Source organism: Gavialis gangeticus, unplaced genomic scaffold, assembly GCF_001723915.1.
Source record: "Gavialis gangeticus isolate Ggan-Ray unplaced genomic scaffold, GavGan_comp1, whole genome shotgun sequence".
Classification (NCBI taxonomy): domain Eukaryota; kingdom Metazoa; phylum Chordata; order Crocodylia; family Gavialidae; genus Gavialis; species Gavialis gangeticus.
The window spans coordinates 29,016,910-29,035,873 of NW_017728997.1; the positions used below are offsets into that span (position 1 = coordinate 29,016,910).

General features: G+C 40.8%; 1 protein-coding gene across 1 annotated transcript in view; it reads right to left on the bottom strand.

The window, feature by feature from the left end:
* The window catches only part of CACNA2D3 (calcium voltage-gated channel auxiliary subunit alpha2delta 3), a 1,192,973-nt gene that overhangs the window by 172,842 nt on the left and 1,001,167 nt on the right, over nt 1–18,964 (bottom strand). The window contains exons 22-27 of the mRNA XM_019504610.1: nt 15,199–15,244; nt 13,605–13,702; nt 12,263–12,356; nt 10,003–10,098; nt 7,367–7,488; nt 4,587–4,676 (exon numbers count right to left, since the gene is read on the bottom strand). Coding sequence (XP_019360155.1) covers nt 4,587–4,676; nt 7,367–7,488; nt 10,003–10,098; nt 12,263–12,356; nt 13,605–13,702; nt 15,199–15,244 — 546 coding nt within the window. The remainder of the gene's footprint in view (nt 1–4,586; nt 4,677–7,366; nt 7,489–10,002; nt 10,099–12,262; nt 12,357–13,604; nt 13,703–15,198; nt 15,245–18,964) is intronic.

Here is an 18,964-nt window from a genome sequence, read left to right on the forward strand (position 1 = left end):
TTTTTTTTTTTTTTTTACAAAACTCTGGCTGAAAGGGATGATTACCAGAAAAATCTGGGTACAGTGGATACTGCTACCCTCCTTCAAGCATACATTTCCTTCTTCCCTGATTACACTGAAGTATGAGAAATCTTCAGAGCAAAGGCCCTCTTCCTTCATTTCCCCAGCTCCATTCCTTTTTGGAATTTGGGCCACAGAGCATTGGGTGGAATGCATTAAGCTACTGTCTCAGCTGCTTAGGCATAGATTAGGCCTGGTTTCTATTCAGATGCTGAAGCTCTTACTATATAAATAAATGTCATGATGCTTTTAAACACAATATTGTCCTGACTTAAAGACATAAATACTGAAATCATAGAAAGTTTTGCCAGCATGTAAGGTACCTCTATTATTTCACTTGTGGTAGGAAGGTACATCTATTATTTCACTTATGTTAATTTTAACATAAGGGTCTGACTACAAGAAGAGTTTACATTTAAAATATTTCAACAGGAAATAATCAAAACAAACACTAACCCAATAATGAGTAGCTATTTTCCTCTGCGCAGCTTTTCCCTGACCCCACTTAGGTACTATACAAACTATCAAGATCCTTTTGCACTTTTCCTTTCCAACAACAGGTGGCATTAGTCATTTCTTCTTTAGTTAGAACAGAAGACAGCTCTTAATAACTGACTTTGCAATACGAGAACACCTGTTGTTGTTACAAGCCAATTCTTCTAGTAACTATAAGCTATTTTTCTACTGTAACCTTTCCATTCTGAAACAAACATACTGATAATGTTCAAATGAGATTTTTAGAATGGCAATATCTTCTTACACACCTACTATTTAAGCTTGCTTATTTAGAAAGCTCTTTTCCAAATGGCAGAATCAGTATTTGTTAAACCACAGAGTGTAACACAGAGATACTTGAGAATCCTTTCAAATGCTTAAACTGCCTCACATTAACAAAGTATCACATTACTTTTGCAAATCCTGAAACATTAGACCTGTGGACACATTTCATAGTGGCTTTGTAATTGGTTATTCTCATACTTTGCAAAGCAAATACAACTCTTTTTGTATGCAAATCCCATGCTTGTGAAAATACAAGTAGATGCAAAAGAAATTCAACATTTGTAGATTAGATGAGATTTCTCTAGAATGTCTCTGTCCCCTTACAACAGCAGTGCTCAACCTTCATCCTGCAGCCCAGATCTAGCCTGTGGGCCAGATCCAGGTCATCTGACCTGTAAGCCTCCACACAGGCCTAGAAATTTGGCAGCAGGGACCAATAGCAGTGTTAATTGCTGTGGCAGAGCCTAGGGCACAGCAAGTAACACAGTCTCTGTCCCTCCACTGTCAAATTTCAGGAGCCCCATGAGTCAGATGAGATGGCCCCATGAGCTAGAGCATGCCAGCACATGTGATCTGGCCTGCAGACTGACCCTGTGCTACTTATCTGGTCCATGGTGCTAAAGAGGTTAAGTACAACTGTCTTACAATAAAGGGACTATAAGAGTGTTTCTCTACTCATGCCCCTGAATTAAACAACATGTTTGATGTGCCTGTACATTCTGGTCAGGTTAGCTCAGTCTTTTCTTATGGGGTAGATCAGTTGAGTACAGCAATTCATTGCTTTTGGGTCTTTTGGATGACACATGAAAATCCAAGGTACTGTCCATTCTATGGAGACAACAAAGATCCACTGATGATAATTATAAGGGCAGAAATTTGCCTCTGTCCTTTACCATATTTTCCCCCTAACAATGGCTGTGAAATTTAAGATGTAATGTTGACTCAGTAGATTTCAGCTGGGCCATTTTTCCACATAGAAAAAATGATGAAAAGCTGATTCAGAGAGAAGGCTTGAAAATGTGCCTGCTTCATTCCAGGTAAGTGCTCTAACTGCTAAACTACTAGCTATTTTGGGGGATTTATCATTCTCCTTTTCATTCTCATCAAGCAGAGATTCTAAGTTGGCTCTAGGAACTCTTCTCAACTAAGATTTCTTTTTGCAAGAAGCCCCAGTTTCAAGAAATCAGAATTTTCTGGCAAAGACTTTGTCAAAAACTTCTTGACCAGATCTAATGACGTTAGATTTTCCCTTGTTCAGGACAAGGAGTGGGATTGGGCCTTCTAACAATCCTTTATTGGGACAACCAATATTGTATCATCACTGGTTTCCATTTTTAAAGCCATTATATATAAGGGCACCCGTCAATCAGCCACCTATGGTCTGGATCCCATGAGTTACAGACTGTCTGCCTGCAGGCTGGATACAATCAGTTGGTGGGCCAGATTCAGCCCATAGCCCATATTTTGCCCACCCCTGAATTAGACTCTATATATGGAAAATGTATGCATAGGTTATAATTTTCCAGGTATAGAATCTAATTATCAAAGGGTTTTCTTAAATTCATATCCCTCTCACTGCTATAGGAGACAAAATAGTGGCTGGGAATGTCAGGTGGCTGGGGAGGGGTCAGGGGCTCCCCTTACCCTCCATCCTCTCACTTCTTCCCTTGGCAACCTTCCTGCCACCTACCCCTGCTACCCCCCCAGCCCCCATTCCCTACATCCTCTGCCTCCTCCACATCCACATAGTCCCTGCCTCTTTACTTCCCTGTCTTTACTGTCAGACGCTGCTTAGGCTCTGTTGCCTCCTGGAGCACAGCATGTGCAAGCTCAGCCCTTGGTGGGCCATGAAGCAGTGTCAGCGCTGGTGACTGGCTGGGCAGGGGGTAGAATTCCCAAGTTCTGAGTGCCCAGGAGGGAGCCCAGCCTGAGCTGGAATTGAACTGTGCCTGACAGTAAGGGAGGGAAGGGGACAGGGGGACAGAAGCTGCAGGGGACAAGTTGGGGGTAGGAGAGGAGAAGACTACTGTGGGCTGACTTGAACTCTGACCCAGACCCAGGCTGAGAGCCAGAGGTAGAGCTACAGCAGCCACCTCCCCTCCCCTGCTCCCTGTATGTGAATGTAAGACAAGGGCCTTTCTCCCCATGTTGATTGGGGATTTGAATAAATACAAAACAGGCTTCCCTCACTTTTTGCAGGTTTTGTAGGGGCAAATTCGCTCTTATGCAATGACCCTTTTTATACCAAAAATTCATTATATGCAAGGTAAATTCAGTCTTACGCAATCAGTGTGGTGGAAGCCCACAGTCAGCTGCTTTGTGCGGTGCATTGTGGGCGTGACACACACCAAAATATAGTCTCCTGTATGGATCTGTGCTTCTCACTCATTGTCTGCGACACGTGTTTCTGTGGTTGCCACCACCATTATAACTTCTAAGCATCCCCCTGGCTTATCTCCTACCCATCTCCCTGGTCCCATCAATGAAGCCTTTACCACCCTCTCTTCACACCAACTAAACATTCACCACCCCCCTGTGCTTGTGTGCACTGTCTGCTGTCGGTGAGTACTAAAATTGTCAGCCCTTTGTTATTAAAAAAAAAATCTTAAGAAATCATATACTGAGGTAAAAATAAATCCTAGTTCACCCATCACCACATTTGGACACTCTTCAGACCCGGGGTCTAATTCTCTTTCCTTAAAACAAAGGACATCATATTAACTTCAATGCACTTATAAGAAGGGGTATACTCTGCTTCCACAAAAAAGGTTATCTCTTTTCTCTTCCTCTCTCACAGGCTCACAAAATTTTTGGAAGTTGAGAATTGTCACAGAGAAGCAGATCACTAACAGCAGATTAAAAACCATCTAAGGCCTGCTAAACCATACTGATTATTTAGCCTGTCCTCCTACTTGATGCTAGCTATAGGACTTCCCTGAACTTACTGCTTCCTGCAAATCCAATATCTGATGTTGAATGATGGAATATATTTAAAAAAAAAAACTTTCACTCTTGACTGACAAATGTGTTGTTCCAATGGTTAATTATTCTCCCTGGTAAAGTGTTCATGTTATATATCCTCAAGTACAATTATTTAATTTTAGCTTCCAACTGTTAGATTTCATTACTCTGATAGTGTTCCTTGTGTTTGTATTTATAGAGCATGAAGAAACCAGCTCTCAGTTTTCTTTTCAATAACTAAATAAATTGAACTCCTTGGCCGCATCCAGATGAGTACGGCCATGCAGTACGTGGCACCGCAGGCACATCTACAACACCACAAACTGCACACAGTTTTTTCCATCACCTTAAGTGCACATGTAGATGCACCCCTTGAGTCTAAGTATATCATTTAATTTTGAGAAGCAGGGTAAACCTTACTACATCAGAGAGGTTATTTCTTATGCTTATTTTTACTTGAGATAATGTGTTCTCATTTATGCTTCTGAAGATCTCTGCCTTTAGGTTTTTTTCTTTGTTTTGTTTTTTGCTATTGTTTCTGCTGAGTCAAACCAGCAGCTTACAGGGATTTCTGCATGTACAAGTAATGCAGGATCAAGTTCACAGAAGCGATGGCTTGCAGTGGATTCTGCATTAGGGTATTCAGTAGCATGCTTTATATGTTCCCCCGCTCTGCATGTCCCAAGCTGTTCTTTCAATGGAAAATTTTCACTAAAGCAAAGCTGTAAGAGAATGTGAAGACTTCATATATGGCTTTTGTATAGGAGTGACCAAACAAATGTTACCTGCCACCACTGGAGATTTTCTGTCATCCAACAGCTGAATGGCAGTGCTAGCTGTCACCACATTACTTTTGTTGCTCTTGTTTTCTGTTTCTATAAAATTAAAAAAAAACCTATTAAAATTAAAACAACATATAGCACTGTAAAGAAGTTCAACTACAGAGGTTTTTTTAGATTGAAATATACGTTACACATTGGTATAAATACAAATCTGGAAAAAATAGAAATCTGGCAATCTTTGACCCTTATTTATTGAGAGAACAACTATAGTACAGACAGAAATATTTCAAGCTTCTCTACAAAGTCCCTATGAGGCGCCTCAGTCTTTACAGCTTACCAGTTCTTGGCTTTCTTGGCTTAGAAACATTATTTAAAGGCCTGTTTTTGGGAATTGGCTTATAGGTATAGATATACACATTATAAGAGGTCAAGATGGGCAGCAGGGGTTAAATGGATTTCTAAAGAGCATGGGAGACACATACACAGCTTCTCATGGCCCTGAAAGTAGATGGGCAGTCTAGCACAACAAGGCCAATAGATGGACACAGCGTTCAAGACAGGTTCTTGCATGTGTTCAGACAGGTTGTCTAACACAACAAGGACACATAGCCTGAAAACTGAGGAAGTATATTCCATACTGTCCCATAACATGAGATAAGTGACACCAGCTACAAAGTTGCAGAGCAGCAGGGATCCAAGTCCCAGTCTGGGGGAACAGATCAAATTAGGAGAATGCCTAGAAGGCTATGTGGACATGTGACCACAGAGAGACAACCAACCAGAGATAGCCATGGATGAAGAGTCATCTGGAGTCATCAAGAGGGAAGGAGAATACAAAAGCAGAGACTTGAGATTAACAAAGGGGCCTCCCTTTGTCCCGTCCCTCCCTGCCCCTCTTTCTTCTCCCCAAGAGGGGTCCCCATGCCCATCCCTGTCCCCTGGTAAGGGTCCCTGTTGCCACCATGGACCAAGGGTATACCACCATCCCATCTCGTGCACCCCCCTCGAGGGGGGGCTGTGGGCCTTGGCATCCCACCTCCAGACTGCTGACACCTAAGAGAGAGAACCTCAGAGTAGAGCCTGCATCCTGGCCAGATGTACTTTGTCTCTGATGACAGCCCTAGGATTGGTAGATATATATAGATATATTGTTTGATTGTTTGTATTGTTGCTTTTCTGTTATTACTCTGTATCAATAAACTTGCCTATTATCAACTGGCAGCTCTTGTGGTTGATCTGAGGGTTGTGTCCACCCAGAACAAAGGTATAATGGTTGGGTTCCTAAAATCCAGTGTTAACAGGCTTTGCTCCTAAAAGTGTTAACAAAAGGTGTCAGTGGTGCTGGTACTTTTATGTAATGTGGACACTTGTTCTTCTGGGACTTGATTCATCTTATTTTTCTTATCTTATTGAACATATCATGCTGTAAATTCAACCTATACAAATGTTCATTGTGTTAAAAAATAAAGAAAATACCAATCTACCACTTGGTGGAAGAGATTAATCAAATTATGAGTCTCTTGGCATTATCAATCCCTCAATCTCAAGGTTGATGAAGCTTTAATTTGCTTTAAACCCATGCATAGATATGTATATACAAATAAGGGAGGGAAGGAAAGATATTTTTTTTTTTTTACACAGTATGACTATTGCTACAGATGCTGCAGCAATCGAAGAGTTTCAAAAGTGGGTTAAAAAACTGAGCCACTCATCAAGCAGGTGATTCATTTCCACCACCTGCTTTTGAAAATTTCAGCCTAAAAACAGATTACATTCCCACATCCCCTTAAATGACCTGACACTAATTTCTCTCCAAGATATGTTCCTTCTTTTAATCCGTTTGCTGCACTTCAGTTTTTCTCCTCTTTCTTTCTCCTCTATAGCAAGGCAGCTAACACAATATTAATGTCAACCTTCTTGCAAAGATCTTTCATTTTTGTTATACAGCTGCCTTCAGCTTTTGCCAAATCAAGGTGCTACTTAAAGCTTCCTCACTGACTAAGAATATCAGTGTATGTTGGATTCTTCTCTCATTCACGCTGGTTTTACAACAAACTGGTTCTACTGACTTCAGTGAAGTTATTCCTATTTCAAATTCTTCAGGAGAGAAAAATCAAACTCTTCCATGTTATATCACTTCTTTGGCCATGTCCACATAAGTGTGGATGTTTGGTTCCCCAGGGACAATTAGCAGTGGGACACCTTGTGCCACCGCTAGTTGCCCCTGGGAAAGCCTGTGCCACATGTGCTCTGGTGCCTTCACTAGTTACCCCAGACAGGGTAGGGGAGGCTGGGACCAGCACTGGCCTGGCCCCAGAAACCTTACTTGGGGTTCTGGGAGGCTCCTGGGGCAGCAGCAGTGGCGATCCTGCCGCATAGGGCCTGGCTGGCAGCTAGAACACGGCTCCTGGTTTTGAGTAGCACATACTGCCCCCACACGTGCTTCTCCATCTTTTTGTGGTGCAGGTTTTTTTGACCCCTGGATATGCAGGGGTCAAAAAAGCACTTGTGCTGTTCCCTTGCAGCATGGAAAACAGCTTAACATGTGGTAAGTAGTGCCAGAGACGTGTCTGTGGCACCACATACCACATGGCCGCGCTTGTCTGGACGCAGCCTTTAGATTTAATATGGAGCATCATAGAATCCCATCTGGTCACAGAAATGCAGATTACCATGCAGATTTCAGAGCCTGAGGCTCTGATTCTCCTGATTGGAACAACATATTTGGAATCTTTCCAATAGTATGCATAGTTCATTTTTTTTTAAATGACAAACTTACACACCTGGGCTAAATGGAATTGAGTAGACAAAACTGCCAGGTATCTGTTCTGCAGCTCTTCTGAACCAGAGTGGAAAATGATCAGCATTAAAAATGTTCTCCTTGTCTTCAGCTGTCAGGAAGTCTCTTGAAACAGAAGAAAAAAAGAAAAGACTTGGTGCTTTTTTGTATATCACATAATACAGTTCAAGCTTAAAAACCAAGCCAAAACAAAACAAAACAAAACAATATTCTAGCATTTGGGAAAGACACTATTTTTGGATTGGTTTCTATATTATTTGAAGAACAAAACGGTTTAATACAGTTTTTAATAATTACTCTTGATATACTTGTGGCAGCTTCTTAGACATAATGAATTTTGTAATAACCATGAATAAACTGAAAACTATGATAAAGTTGGAAAAGCCCAAGTGTGCCCAAGTGTAGTTATGTAATTTTTACTATTGTGTAAATTCAGAATTTTCAGTGTAAAATACCTTTTTCTTTCTAGCAGCATATTGAAATCTTTTAGTTTATAGCCTAACTGTATATCATGGGTGGGTGGGTGTTGTAGCAAGAGCAACTGCCTGGAGAGATTCAGGTTCCAAACTTGAGCCTGGCCAAAATGATAAGCAGCTTCCCTTGGCAAGAAAATAAAATGGGAGGTAGTGAACTATGTATTCTGGTATATTCTTCCCTGCTAAAAGGATAGCACATTGTGAAGGTCAACTTAGGTAAAAAAGGAAAGGTCATCTTCTCGGATGAGTACCACTGACTGATACATTCAGCACATCCTCAGTTATTATACATGTAAAAAGATGATTTCCTTGCACACTGACTTTACACAAGAAACATACAGATTTTCTTGATGTTTGAGGTACAATGCAAAGCATTTGTAGTGTCTACCCTAAGCAGAGGAAGCTAAACTTTCATAAGTGTGTACATCCAAAAGTGACATACAACTTAAGTGCCTTTTTTATCCCCAAATTGGCATGTCTACATGTGTTTGCACTTGCATGTATATTTTGCATTGCCTTGGAACAGGAATTCTCCAAGGAAACAAAACCTAGAACATGATGCAGTAAGAAGCTCAAAATGAATGGTTTCTTTCTTAAAAACCTCTCACACTCAAATGTCTCAGCCTTTAAAGGCACTTCCACTCTTGTCAATGCAACTTAATGATAAGCAAAGTTACTTAGAAGGCAAGAGACCCTTCTTTTTTTACACAATGCTGAATACTATTCTAAAGTTGATTTTTCCAGAATTGCATAAAATATTACTGGTTCAATTAAAAGGATTGAAGTATTCAGTGAAAAGTCTGGAGAGCTGATAAAGGATTGTAATACTGACAATGTAATATGGTAATAATAGTACATTTATTAAAAAAAGGAAAACCCCAGGGCATGTTCCTTCAGCTTTACTTGATGACATTTCAGCTCTAAAACACCAACTTGTATTGTAGTATTCCACTTACATTTTTATATACATATGGTGTAAATATCACCAACATACTACTTTTTTTTTAAATTTCATTTCAAGGATCAAATCAGTTCCACATTCTACTAGGCAAAGCTCAATAGTCAAGTTCCAAATCTTGACTGAGCAGAGCTCAATCATTCAAGTCTATGAGGCTCTACTGCCAGGCCTGTTGGTCTGGGTCTTCATATTTTCCCCCAATACATGGCAGGCATCCTATGTGCAAGCCCCAAGCCTGAAGACCTTAGGGTTCAGATGCCCCCTACTTTTGCTTGCTTCTAGCCAAAAGGCTGAGGACCAAGCCACAGGGAAAGCTAGAACACAGCCCTCATTGCCAAAAAATTGTGTAGTTGACTTCTCTACTTTTGAGGAAGCTTGCAGGTGTCAGCCTGCCCAGAGTGACTACTACAGCTTGTGTTTTACACACCACTGAAACAAATGGAAGGACTGCTGACACAGCATGACACCTTGGGTACTGAATCAGCCTGGCCCCTTTTGGAGCCAAGAGAGCCTGGCCACCTGGCTGTTGATTTGGCATGACACCCCTGGTGCCAACTGGACATCATTACCTGGGTGCTGCCTAGGGCTGACACCCTGAGTACCAACTTTCCATAACCACTCAGATGCTGACTCAGCTTGACCACCTGTGTTTCACTTGGCGTGGCATGCAAAACTGCTGAGTTATGAGCAAATGGCTAAGGTGAATAAGTATAATTAAACATTGGGTTTAATAATATCACATGTACTAAGTATTAACAAACCTCCCATGGGAAGCTTTTCCATAACTGGGATGACTAACTGCTAGAAATATCTGAAGGCATTTATTTTGAGACAGGCTCAAGAGAAAATTGCACATTTCCCTTGTTTTTTGCAGCCACAAGATCTCCTTAATGATATATGTAGGAATCAAGATGTGAATCTAACTTGACTGGGATGGACAAAAATAGACATATGGACTGAACAAAGCCCCTAATATAGCTAACAAGCAGGTGAAAACTAGCATAGTAGTCCAAGAAGATACAGTAAGAATAACATGTAATGCAGGCCATACAGCTATTTTAAATTATTCTCAGTATTTCACTTTTCTAAAGTGAAACTTTGGGGAGGAAAAATGGGAATGTCTCCTAAAAATAAACATATTTCTTGCCCTCACATCTGCCTATCAAACATAACCACGATACTTACTGATTAGTAAGCTGTTCTGGACCCACAAACAGGTTGATACGAGATAGACCAGTCCGTGTTCCAAGGAAGGCAACTTCCACTCCCTTGTCAGAATTTCTAAAATAAACAGAGCAGCTCACCAGCAAAGATAAGATTTCCAGACAGGAGACGGATAAGGCTATTTTATGGGTCATAGAAAGTACAAGTGCACATTTTTTTAAACTGGCGTTTTGAGCGTCATCCTCTTATTTTTAAGTTTGCTGAAAAATCGGTTTCTTTTGATTGAAATAAATCCATGCAGGCTAAAACCATTCCAAGGCTTTAAAAAGCTTCTTGCCCCTTCCAAGAGATCAAAGGCTTGGTTTCCTCAAACTGGCTATATATGGTTTGTGTGGTTGAATTAGATGGAGGCTGAGAGATGAAAGGTATGGCATAGCTATGCCTCACAACTCCTCAAGGTTGGTATTGCAGGTCATAGGATGAATTAGGGAATGTGGCCCTGTTCGCTCACTGTCCCATCTCTGTGGTATTGCTACACTGCAGGTGAGCGGTACACCTGCACCTTACAGGTACACCTGCAGCTAGCTTTAAATTATCTAGCTGGGGAACCAGACACAGTGTAGCCACCAGCAGCACAGGGTTCTGCCTGGACTGCAAAAACCACTGGAAACTTTGGGTAAATATTTCCAAAGTTAGACTGGACTGAGTGCCAAGCTACTGTGGCAAACTGTTATGGATACCCAAGCTAAAGGTTAAAGCCATCCCAGGTATTCCTACAAGAGCTGCAATCCTATAGTCCCCTACTCAGATACACGAGAACTGGATTTCCAACCAGTAACCACACCTCTGACCATCCTGCTGCCTTTCATTTAGCTTCTTGTTTAGCAGTATAACATCTCTAAACAGGTTCTAAAAGTCTCCTTTGCACACCCTCTTTGCAGCTGCCTTACCTGCATGTGGTGGAATTACTGCTATTCTGTTATGTTGGAGGATTACACTGACATATGTATTTAACCCACTTTGCCTAGGGTATATGAATATAACTGGTAGTTATATCTATGGCAATAATTTCTTATCACCTAAGAGGAGAGTGGTTAATCCATAGCATGTAGGCCAAGACACTATTAAAGTTGGTTATCCATTCAGTTCTAAATGATAATGGGCTTATTCACTTAATAGGCTGAATAATTTAAATACTTTATACATTGAACTTTTATTGAATATTTCTAAACTAACTTTTAATCTGTTTGAAACATTTGAGATTAGGGAAACAAAATCTACACTTTACTGTGCTTTGTTTTTCTTCTCACCAACAGTTACCTGGTGCTTTTCCTAAAAGCAGAGATGAAAAAAAATGTATTTCCAGTAATTACAAAGCAACCTCAACAAATTATTTTACCATATCATATATGGTTTTACAGTAATATACCTTTCACATAACACAGAAAATCATACCAATTTAACCAAACCTAATCTGGATAGCATCCAGAATTCTCTTTCAACAGCAATAGCTCATACAGATGCTGCTAATCAAATCACTTATTTTCCCCAATGTATGCAACATTTCTCTGTATAATGCCACAGCTTAAATGTATCATATTTAATATAGAAACTAAAATGCAAAACAGCTAATGTACAGTTCAGTAACATCCTTGATTCTAAGTTAAGTTTGGAAAATTTAAATAAATGTGTCATATTTCTTGAATAATTGAATGAAAAAATAATTATTACTTTAATTTTATGCATGTAACTTATTCTCAGATACATTACAAGTTTCAAAGATATATTCATTTTTTAAAAAGTAAGTAATATCTTCAAAGAATAACTCTGAACAACTTGTTGCAAATATTTGCAATTTGTATACTGGTGGTCAGTTTCAAAATTTACATTGATAAAAAATGAAATACGACAAATCTAAACAAAACGTTTCAAAATTAGCTTTAAGTAAACATGTAAGATAAAGGTTTTATGTTAGCTTTTTTATTCACTGTAGTAAAGATCAAGGATTTAAATTTTGAAGAAATTTAAATGACTTGGATCACAAACAAAGTTGATTAGAATTTTTCTTTATAATTTGAAAATATAATCATATTTTTTGTTATTTGAATCAGCTCCTTAGCTAGCCTTAATACACCATAGTATCTTGTTTAAAAAAATATCTTAAAAGTTTTTGATATTTTTTCCAATAGCATTTCATAACCCTTTCTAATTTTTCACTACACATACTAGCACATACTTTATTAAAACTAAATAGAATGCTCACATATAATTCACCACTTACTCTGATTTGTTTAGTGCTAGACTTGTCCAGTAAGCTTCAATTGGTGCACTCACGACTGCATCAAACAGAACTTCCTGGATCAATTCTTTATCACCTATTATTATGCATTAAAACAATAGCAAAATGCATGATATATATATATAAGGAAAAATAATCAAATAATTTTTGGTGGCATAATGTATTACTATTAGTTACTTATACTCTATTTCCTCTACTAAAACCAGATGGGTTCTTTATAGAATTATATGAAAGTACACCCAAAAGGACCCCATGAGTAGGATGATCATACACCCCAGATTGGCTGGGACAGTCCTGGATTTTGTAGGCCAATTCCAGTTGGCTATTGAAGATTAAAATGAGCATCCTGAGCACAGGGCACAGTGCGGGCAGTTGGAGCTGCAGGAGCTGTGAAATAGGAAGCCTAGCAGTTAGCAATAGGTTAGTTTGATTAGTGGAATGACCATTTAAGATGGGTAGTTAACACCTGTGAAGAAAACAATGGGTCATTAATGGGCCATTGACTCTTCATCCGTCTGAATCATAATACCAGTGTTGACCTCCCCCCTACCCCTTTTACCTGCAGCAGGGGTGGGGTAGTGTCCTGGATTTCAGATTGTATCATAAGGTTATCCTACTCATGTAGCCCACACCCCTGCTGAAGGCAGCATCATTTCTAACTAAACCATCCCAGCCAAGTGTCTGTCTAATCTGCTCTTGAAAATTTCCATGGATACTGTAGATTGGATGTTACATCCTACTGTATGTAATATACACTAAAAATACAGCACAGGTTTCAAAACATGTTTTATTCATACATAATGCTTCTGTGGAACCTGGCAGCAATTATAACTGTACCAGCAACTATTTCAGATGAAACAGTGAAGGATATCTTATCTATTTGTTATTACAACAGCATTTAGATTGATGAATGCAATTTTTCATGCTGGTATTTGAGAGTTCCATGTGTCAGGCTTACATTTCATCCAAAAAGACAACCTGATATTTCAAACAAGTCCTAAAGCATTTTTGTATTTACCCTAGAAAATCCATCTGAATGTTAATTCATCCCAATCCTGTAAAATTAATACAATTAAGACCAAAATATGAAATGGTATGACAACACAGTATGCAATGGAAAAAATAGACCTTTATTTATCTAACACTAATTCAGATAAGTACTGTACCAATAGTTTGCTTTATACAGCTAAAGAAAAATAGAATTAGCAAAATGATCTCAATTAACTATTGCCGTCCCATCATATTATCAACTACATTAATTATGTCAAGTTGGGAGATAATTTACAAAATTATTCAGTGTAAATATGTTTAACAATATACTTACATTGAAGCAATGGCTCTTTTCCTGTGAGGTAGAGCTTAATGGCTTCTAACTGAGTCATTTGACGGTGCTCAGGATGTAAATCAGTGTTGCAATATGACCTAAAAAATGTTGCCAGAATATTAAAACATAAATATTTATAAGCACACTGTAGCAGGGCACTAGGGTGCCTGCTACTGGCATTAGTAATAGGGGCCAAGCTGCCAATCACCGGGGCAGCAGGTGAGAGTTGCCATAGCAGCTGATTGGGTCAGCTGGCCACCAGGGGCAGGGCCTGGCCTGGCCTATATAAACAGCCAGGCTGAAGCCTAGCTGGCAGTTACCATCTAGCAGCCTGAGGAATAAGAGTTTTGCTACTGAGCTGAGCCTAGTGGAGCAGCCTGACCACTCAAAGGGCTGCAATATGGCAAGGGGAGAGAGAACCCTGATGGAGAGACTTTACAGGAGAGCCAGGTAGGCCTAGATTCTGTGTTGTAGCTGGTAGGCTGATTTTGAGGTGCAGCTGGTGGGTTCAGGGCTTTATGTTTATTGTTGGGTTTGATGTTACACCAGAGGACCAGGTGAGGCTGTAGGGGTGTGAGGAGGCCTCACAGGAGCTCCCCAGTAGCTCAGGGGGGTTCCTGGTGCCCAGTAGGGGCACAGCAAGTAGTGCCAGTGAGGGCACAGTGATTGGTGCCACTGCTGGTGCAGTGGGAGAGCGCCAGAGAGGCGCAGTGCGTGGGGTTGAGACCCCAGCCTGTGAGGGTGGTACTTTGCCCAGTAGGGCAAAGGACCCTGAGAAGAGTCGAGGGGCCAGGTGCGGGACAGGCCCCAGAGAGGGCGATGGGCACAAGAGGCGCGAGACAGGCCCCAGAGAGGGCGACAGGCACAAGCAAGGCTTAGTGCCGCAAAAGCGGGAAGAGCACGAGGCATAAGCCCGAAGGGGGAAAGTCCCTTAGGAAGCCTGAAATGGGGCGAGCCTAGGGGGAAGCCCCATAAAGGGGTGAGGGCCAGTGTAAGAGCCCAGAGTAGGGCGAGCGCGCTGGTAGAGGCCCAAGGAGGGCAGGGCACATGTTTCAGAGCCTGAAGAGGGTGATTACACAAGCAGAAGCCCCAAGAAAGGGTGGGGCAGGGTGCACAGGACAGAGCCTGGAGAGGGCAGGGCGCGCGGGACAGAGCCCAGAGGGGGCGCGTGTATTGAAGGGCCCGGGAGGGGGCCACCGCACTGACATAAGAACATCCGGGACAACTGCGAGGCTTGGGGCATGCTAAAAGGGAGGCAGGAGGCACTCATGGCCCACAAAGCTGGGGTGCACCATATCACTCACTGGTGAACAGGGGCCAGTACAAAGATAGCACCCTGCACATGGGGGTCGGAAGGCAGCCTCCCATTGATACTTGTAAGATCAAAGACGTGGTGGGCGAGACAGAGGGTGCATTTAGGGCCCAGATTTAACACGGTAGGGGCACCAGGGGATCACGGCCATCCCTGCGCCCTGCCCCGTGACACACACTCTCTCTTTCTCTTTCCATGTAAAGACATGGGCACAGTAAGCACAAACAATACAAAGCAAGGATCGGTAACAGACACCAATTTCATACTTTGTTTAAGGCTTACCATTCATCTGCCAAAGATACATCAGGGTGTTCTAAATCATGCAAACCTGTAAGAGGAATAATAATGACTTATTTAGGGACCAGTCTGGATAACAGATGATTATTTACATATACTTCATAATATAAACTCTTCCTTCTTGGAAGGAGCATTATCACCATGGTATAATAAATCACAGTAAACTATGTTCAAATACATTTCAAAGTCAGTAACAAACTGCTAAAAGCCAAGTAAATTGGAGTTGAGGATGAAAGGCCAGAAATAACTCATTTGTTTCTGCCTAGGTATTAACTCATATCACTGCTCCTACGATATGTTTGGAAGTCTGAAGATGACCTGAGCAAACAGAGGTGCATTAAAGTGAAATATTACACTGAACTTTGATTTCCCTTCCTCTTGTAATTTTAATTAAGCCCTTTATGTTTTAGTAACATGGTTTTAGAGATTTGGGACAGGATTGCCTCTCTCTTTAAAACGGACTCAGTGCTCTCATGAAAGTGCAGAATGTAAGGAGTAGCCTAGAATTAGCTTATTCTAGTGTATTGTTTATTATAGAACCCTTAAACATGCATTTGGCATTCTTAACCCATTTAAATCTTGTTTCAGTATATCAGAGAAAATGGTTTAATTTATCTGCATCTAACTGCTAAGATTTACCCATGAAGACATGAATTAAATAGATAATTGTATGCATAAAGGTGGGGTTTATTCATGGAACTAAATGTGGGCGCACACATTTTGTACAAGTTTTGAAATCTTGCTCAGGATGTTCTTCTTTGAATGTAGTTAGTTTGAGGAGTAAAAATTAATGTCATGGTCTTTAGGGGCTGAGAGGATGGTGATGAGATCACTGATAGAGAATCTGAGAAGTGGAGAAGATTGGGAAGAAAAGATCATAGTGTCGATTGTGGCTATACTGTAGGAAATGTGATAACAAGATATCCAGACTGACCTTTAACACAGATTAGCTGATATTTGGGACTAGATGAAAGAATGCAGAAAAGAAATATGACAGAAACAACTTGTAAATAGCTGTAATTGTCTCACTGTTCTACTTTTCTATCTAGACCAGGGATCATCAATCAAGGTGCTGCAGCACCCTGGGGTGCTTTGAGATGCTTACAAGGGTGTCACACCATGTTAGCATTGATAGGTATGCAAAAATAATTCATGCGATTAAACCTAGAGACTTTATATTAGGAACCCAGAGTGATAAAAAGATTCTGATCTGCTGTGGTCTTTCTGACTTGTCTGAAGCAGAAGCATTACTCTGTAGTAACAATTGGTCTATAGTTAAAAAAAAAAAAAAAAGCCTTCTTGAGGGGCCTTCCTAGTGTGTCTACATGTGCCTCAAGACTGTTCAGGGATGACTTGAATCTAAAAGGCTAGGGACAGACATTCAAAAAGCCTGAGACTGAATTAATTCAATCTTTGCAGTTAATGCAAGCTGTCTAGGTTGAACCAGTTTGCAGCTGGACAGACATTCCCTCTGGACTGAAGAAATGCAGGCATGTCCCTGCAGTGGCTCAGGCTAGAAGCTGGAGCAGCCCTCCCTTCCCTTCCATAGTGCTGGGGTGGGGGATAGGACCTCTGATTAGGGAGGTCTGCCTGCATGGTCCCAGGTGTTGAAGTAGATTTATCCAGGCCCCTCTAGCTTGACTATAAATTTATCCAGGCCTCTGACTTAACTAAGGAAAAAGAGTGAAGAAAAAAAATGGTCTTGCTTCGTATTTTAAAATTCTTTAAGATAAGAAAAACTCTTCTGCTTATTATGACTCCATGCAGTTCTTCTGGAACATATGTTCTTCCTTTCCTAAAAACAAAAAAGGTGATAAGTTTTCAAAACAAAACTTGTTGCTGAGCAAGCAACTGGTATGATTTACCCCTGACTTTCTTTTCAAGGATGCTTTGTTTAAACAATTTTTAGGTATAAAACAGTATGTTAACTTGTGGGGGGGGGAGTTCTGTTAGATCTCCTCCCTATGATCGTATGGTATAGTCACCAATAAACTCAGACTGAGTCTGTGAATTCTAATACCAAGCACAATGCGAAGTTTGATTTCTTCAACACAGGCTTCTCCTTGCTCACTGCTCAAGGGACAGAAGTGTTGCTAGACCCCCACCCCCAGCTACCACTCTGAGGCAAAAGTGGGGGGCAGGTTGCAGTGCATGCATCTGTTGATGATACTGAGCTTTTCCAACTCCCTCTCTGTGCTTCTTCACACTGTCTGCATCAAACCTGTCAGGCGAGGGAGCCAGCAGGGGGATGATAATGTTTATCAGCCCATCAACAAAACAAAAGCCACTCTCATTAGTTCAAGCTCTCCTTAAACAGCTTTTTCCAAGGAAGAAATGGAGGGGCATTACCAGCTGACCTGTTCATGAGCTCCAAAAAGCCCAAAGTGGACACTGTTCTGTCTGCCTGTCCCAGTGAGACTGAAGACACAGACACAATTAGCTAGCATACCACATGCCTAGGGTCCATGCTGTAGGAGGGAGGGGGGATCCCTGCTTGAGCAGCGAGGAGCGAAGGGGCATAGGGCAGAGGGAAGCCAAGCAGACAATGCTGTACCTGCAGTCTCTGTCAGAGCTCCAGCCAGGGAGCAGAGGGGTGGAGCAAACAGTCCATCCTACCCCATCCCAGTGCAGGACTGCAAAGCACCTGGGAGGCTGGGGAACTCTGGTTTAACTTAAACCAGGAAGAGGTCTTGGAGAGACATATTGCATAAACCAGTTAAACCCAAATCAGTTAAGTCTAATACTACATTCAACCAGATTTATCTTAAACCAGTTTTAGGCATTTTGAAACTGGTTTATGTGCACTGAACTTATGGTCTGTTACAGGTTTAAACCAGTTTCTGATCGCTTAAACCACAGTATGTGTAATATCTGTCCCTAGCCAAAAGTTTAGAAACTATTGTTCTAGACACATATATGATTTATGAGCCTCACAAAATCAAACATTTATCTTCACAACAGGCCTGTAAAGTAGGGAATACTGTCCCAAATTTACAGATGGGGAATTGAGGCTCACATAAATTAACTGATTGCCTGAGGTTACATAGACAATCAATGTTCTCAAGAACTAGAAACTGAACCCAATCTTTTCAGTGTCTTTCCTATGATATTACAACTATTCTCATGAACCAGATCTTTGAACTTCTCATTGTTAGAAACCCGACTTCTTTCCCTAATCCTCTCAGAACAGGGCTATTCTCTGCTGTGAAGGATCAGTGCCAAGATATAGCTGCCACTCATGCAAGCTGCCTAGATGTTCCTGAGTATCTTTGTCTCCCTAGCTTCCTACATTGTTTCTCTCCTGATTCTCTTTATGCAGGATACTCTGATTCTTCAGTTGTTTCTGATCTCATCCATGTATAGTTCCTTCTTCTCTCATTGTAGAAAAGCTTGTTAATCATTGCCTTGAGTTCTCCACCCATTTGTACTATTGAATTTATCAAAAATAACAGCTCAGAAAAGAGCATTTTTTCAATTCTTTCTGTTTAACTAAGAAAAAAGTGGGAGCTAAACTGCAATAATACACCACCTGTTTCATTCAGGGGTAGATTACAGTAGTTCAGCTTCACTTACTGTGGGATAGGAGCAGACAGAATGTAACCTGCGAAAAGCAAAACACCACTGTAATTGCTTCCAAAGCCTTAGTTTATAAAGCAGCTTAAAGTTTGCTTTATTAAGATTGTTAACATCAGAACTGATTTTTTTTTTTTTTTTTTTTTTTTTTTTTTTTTTTTTTTTTTTTTTTTTTTTT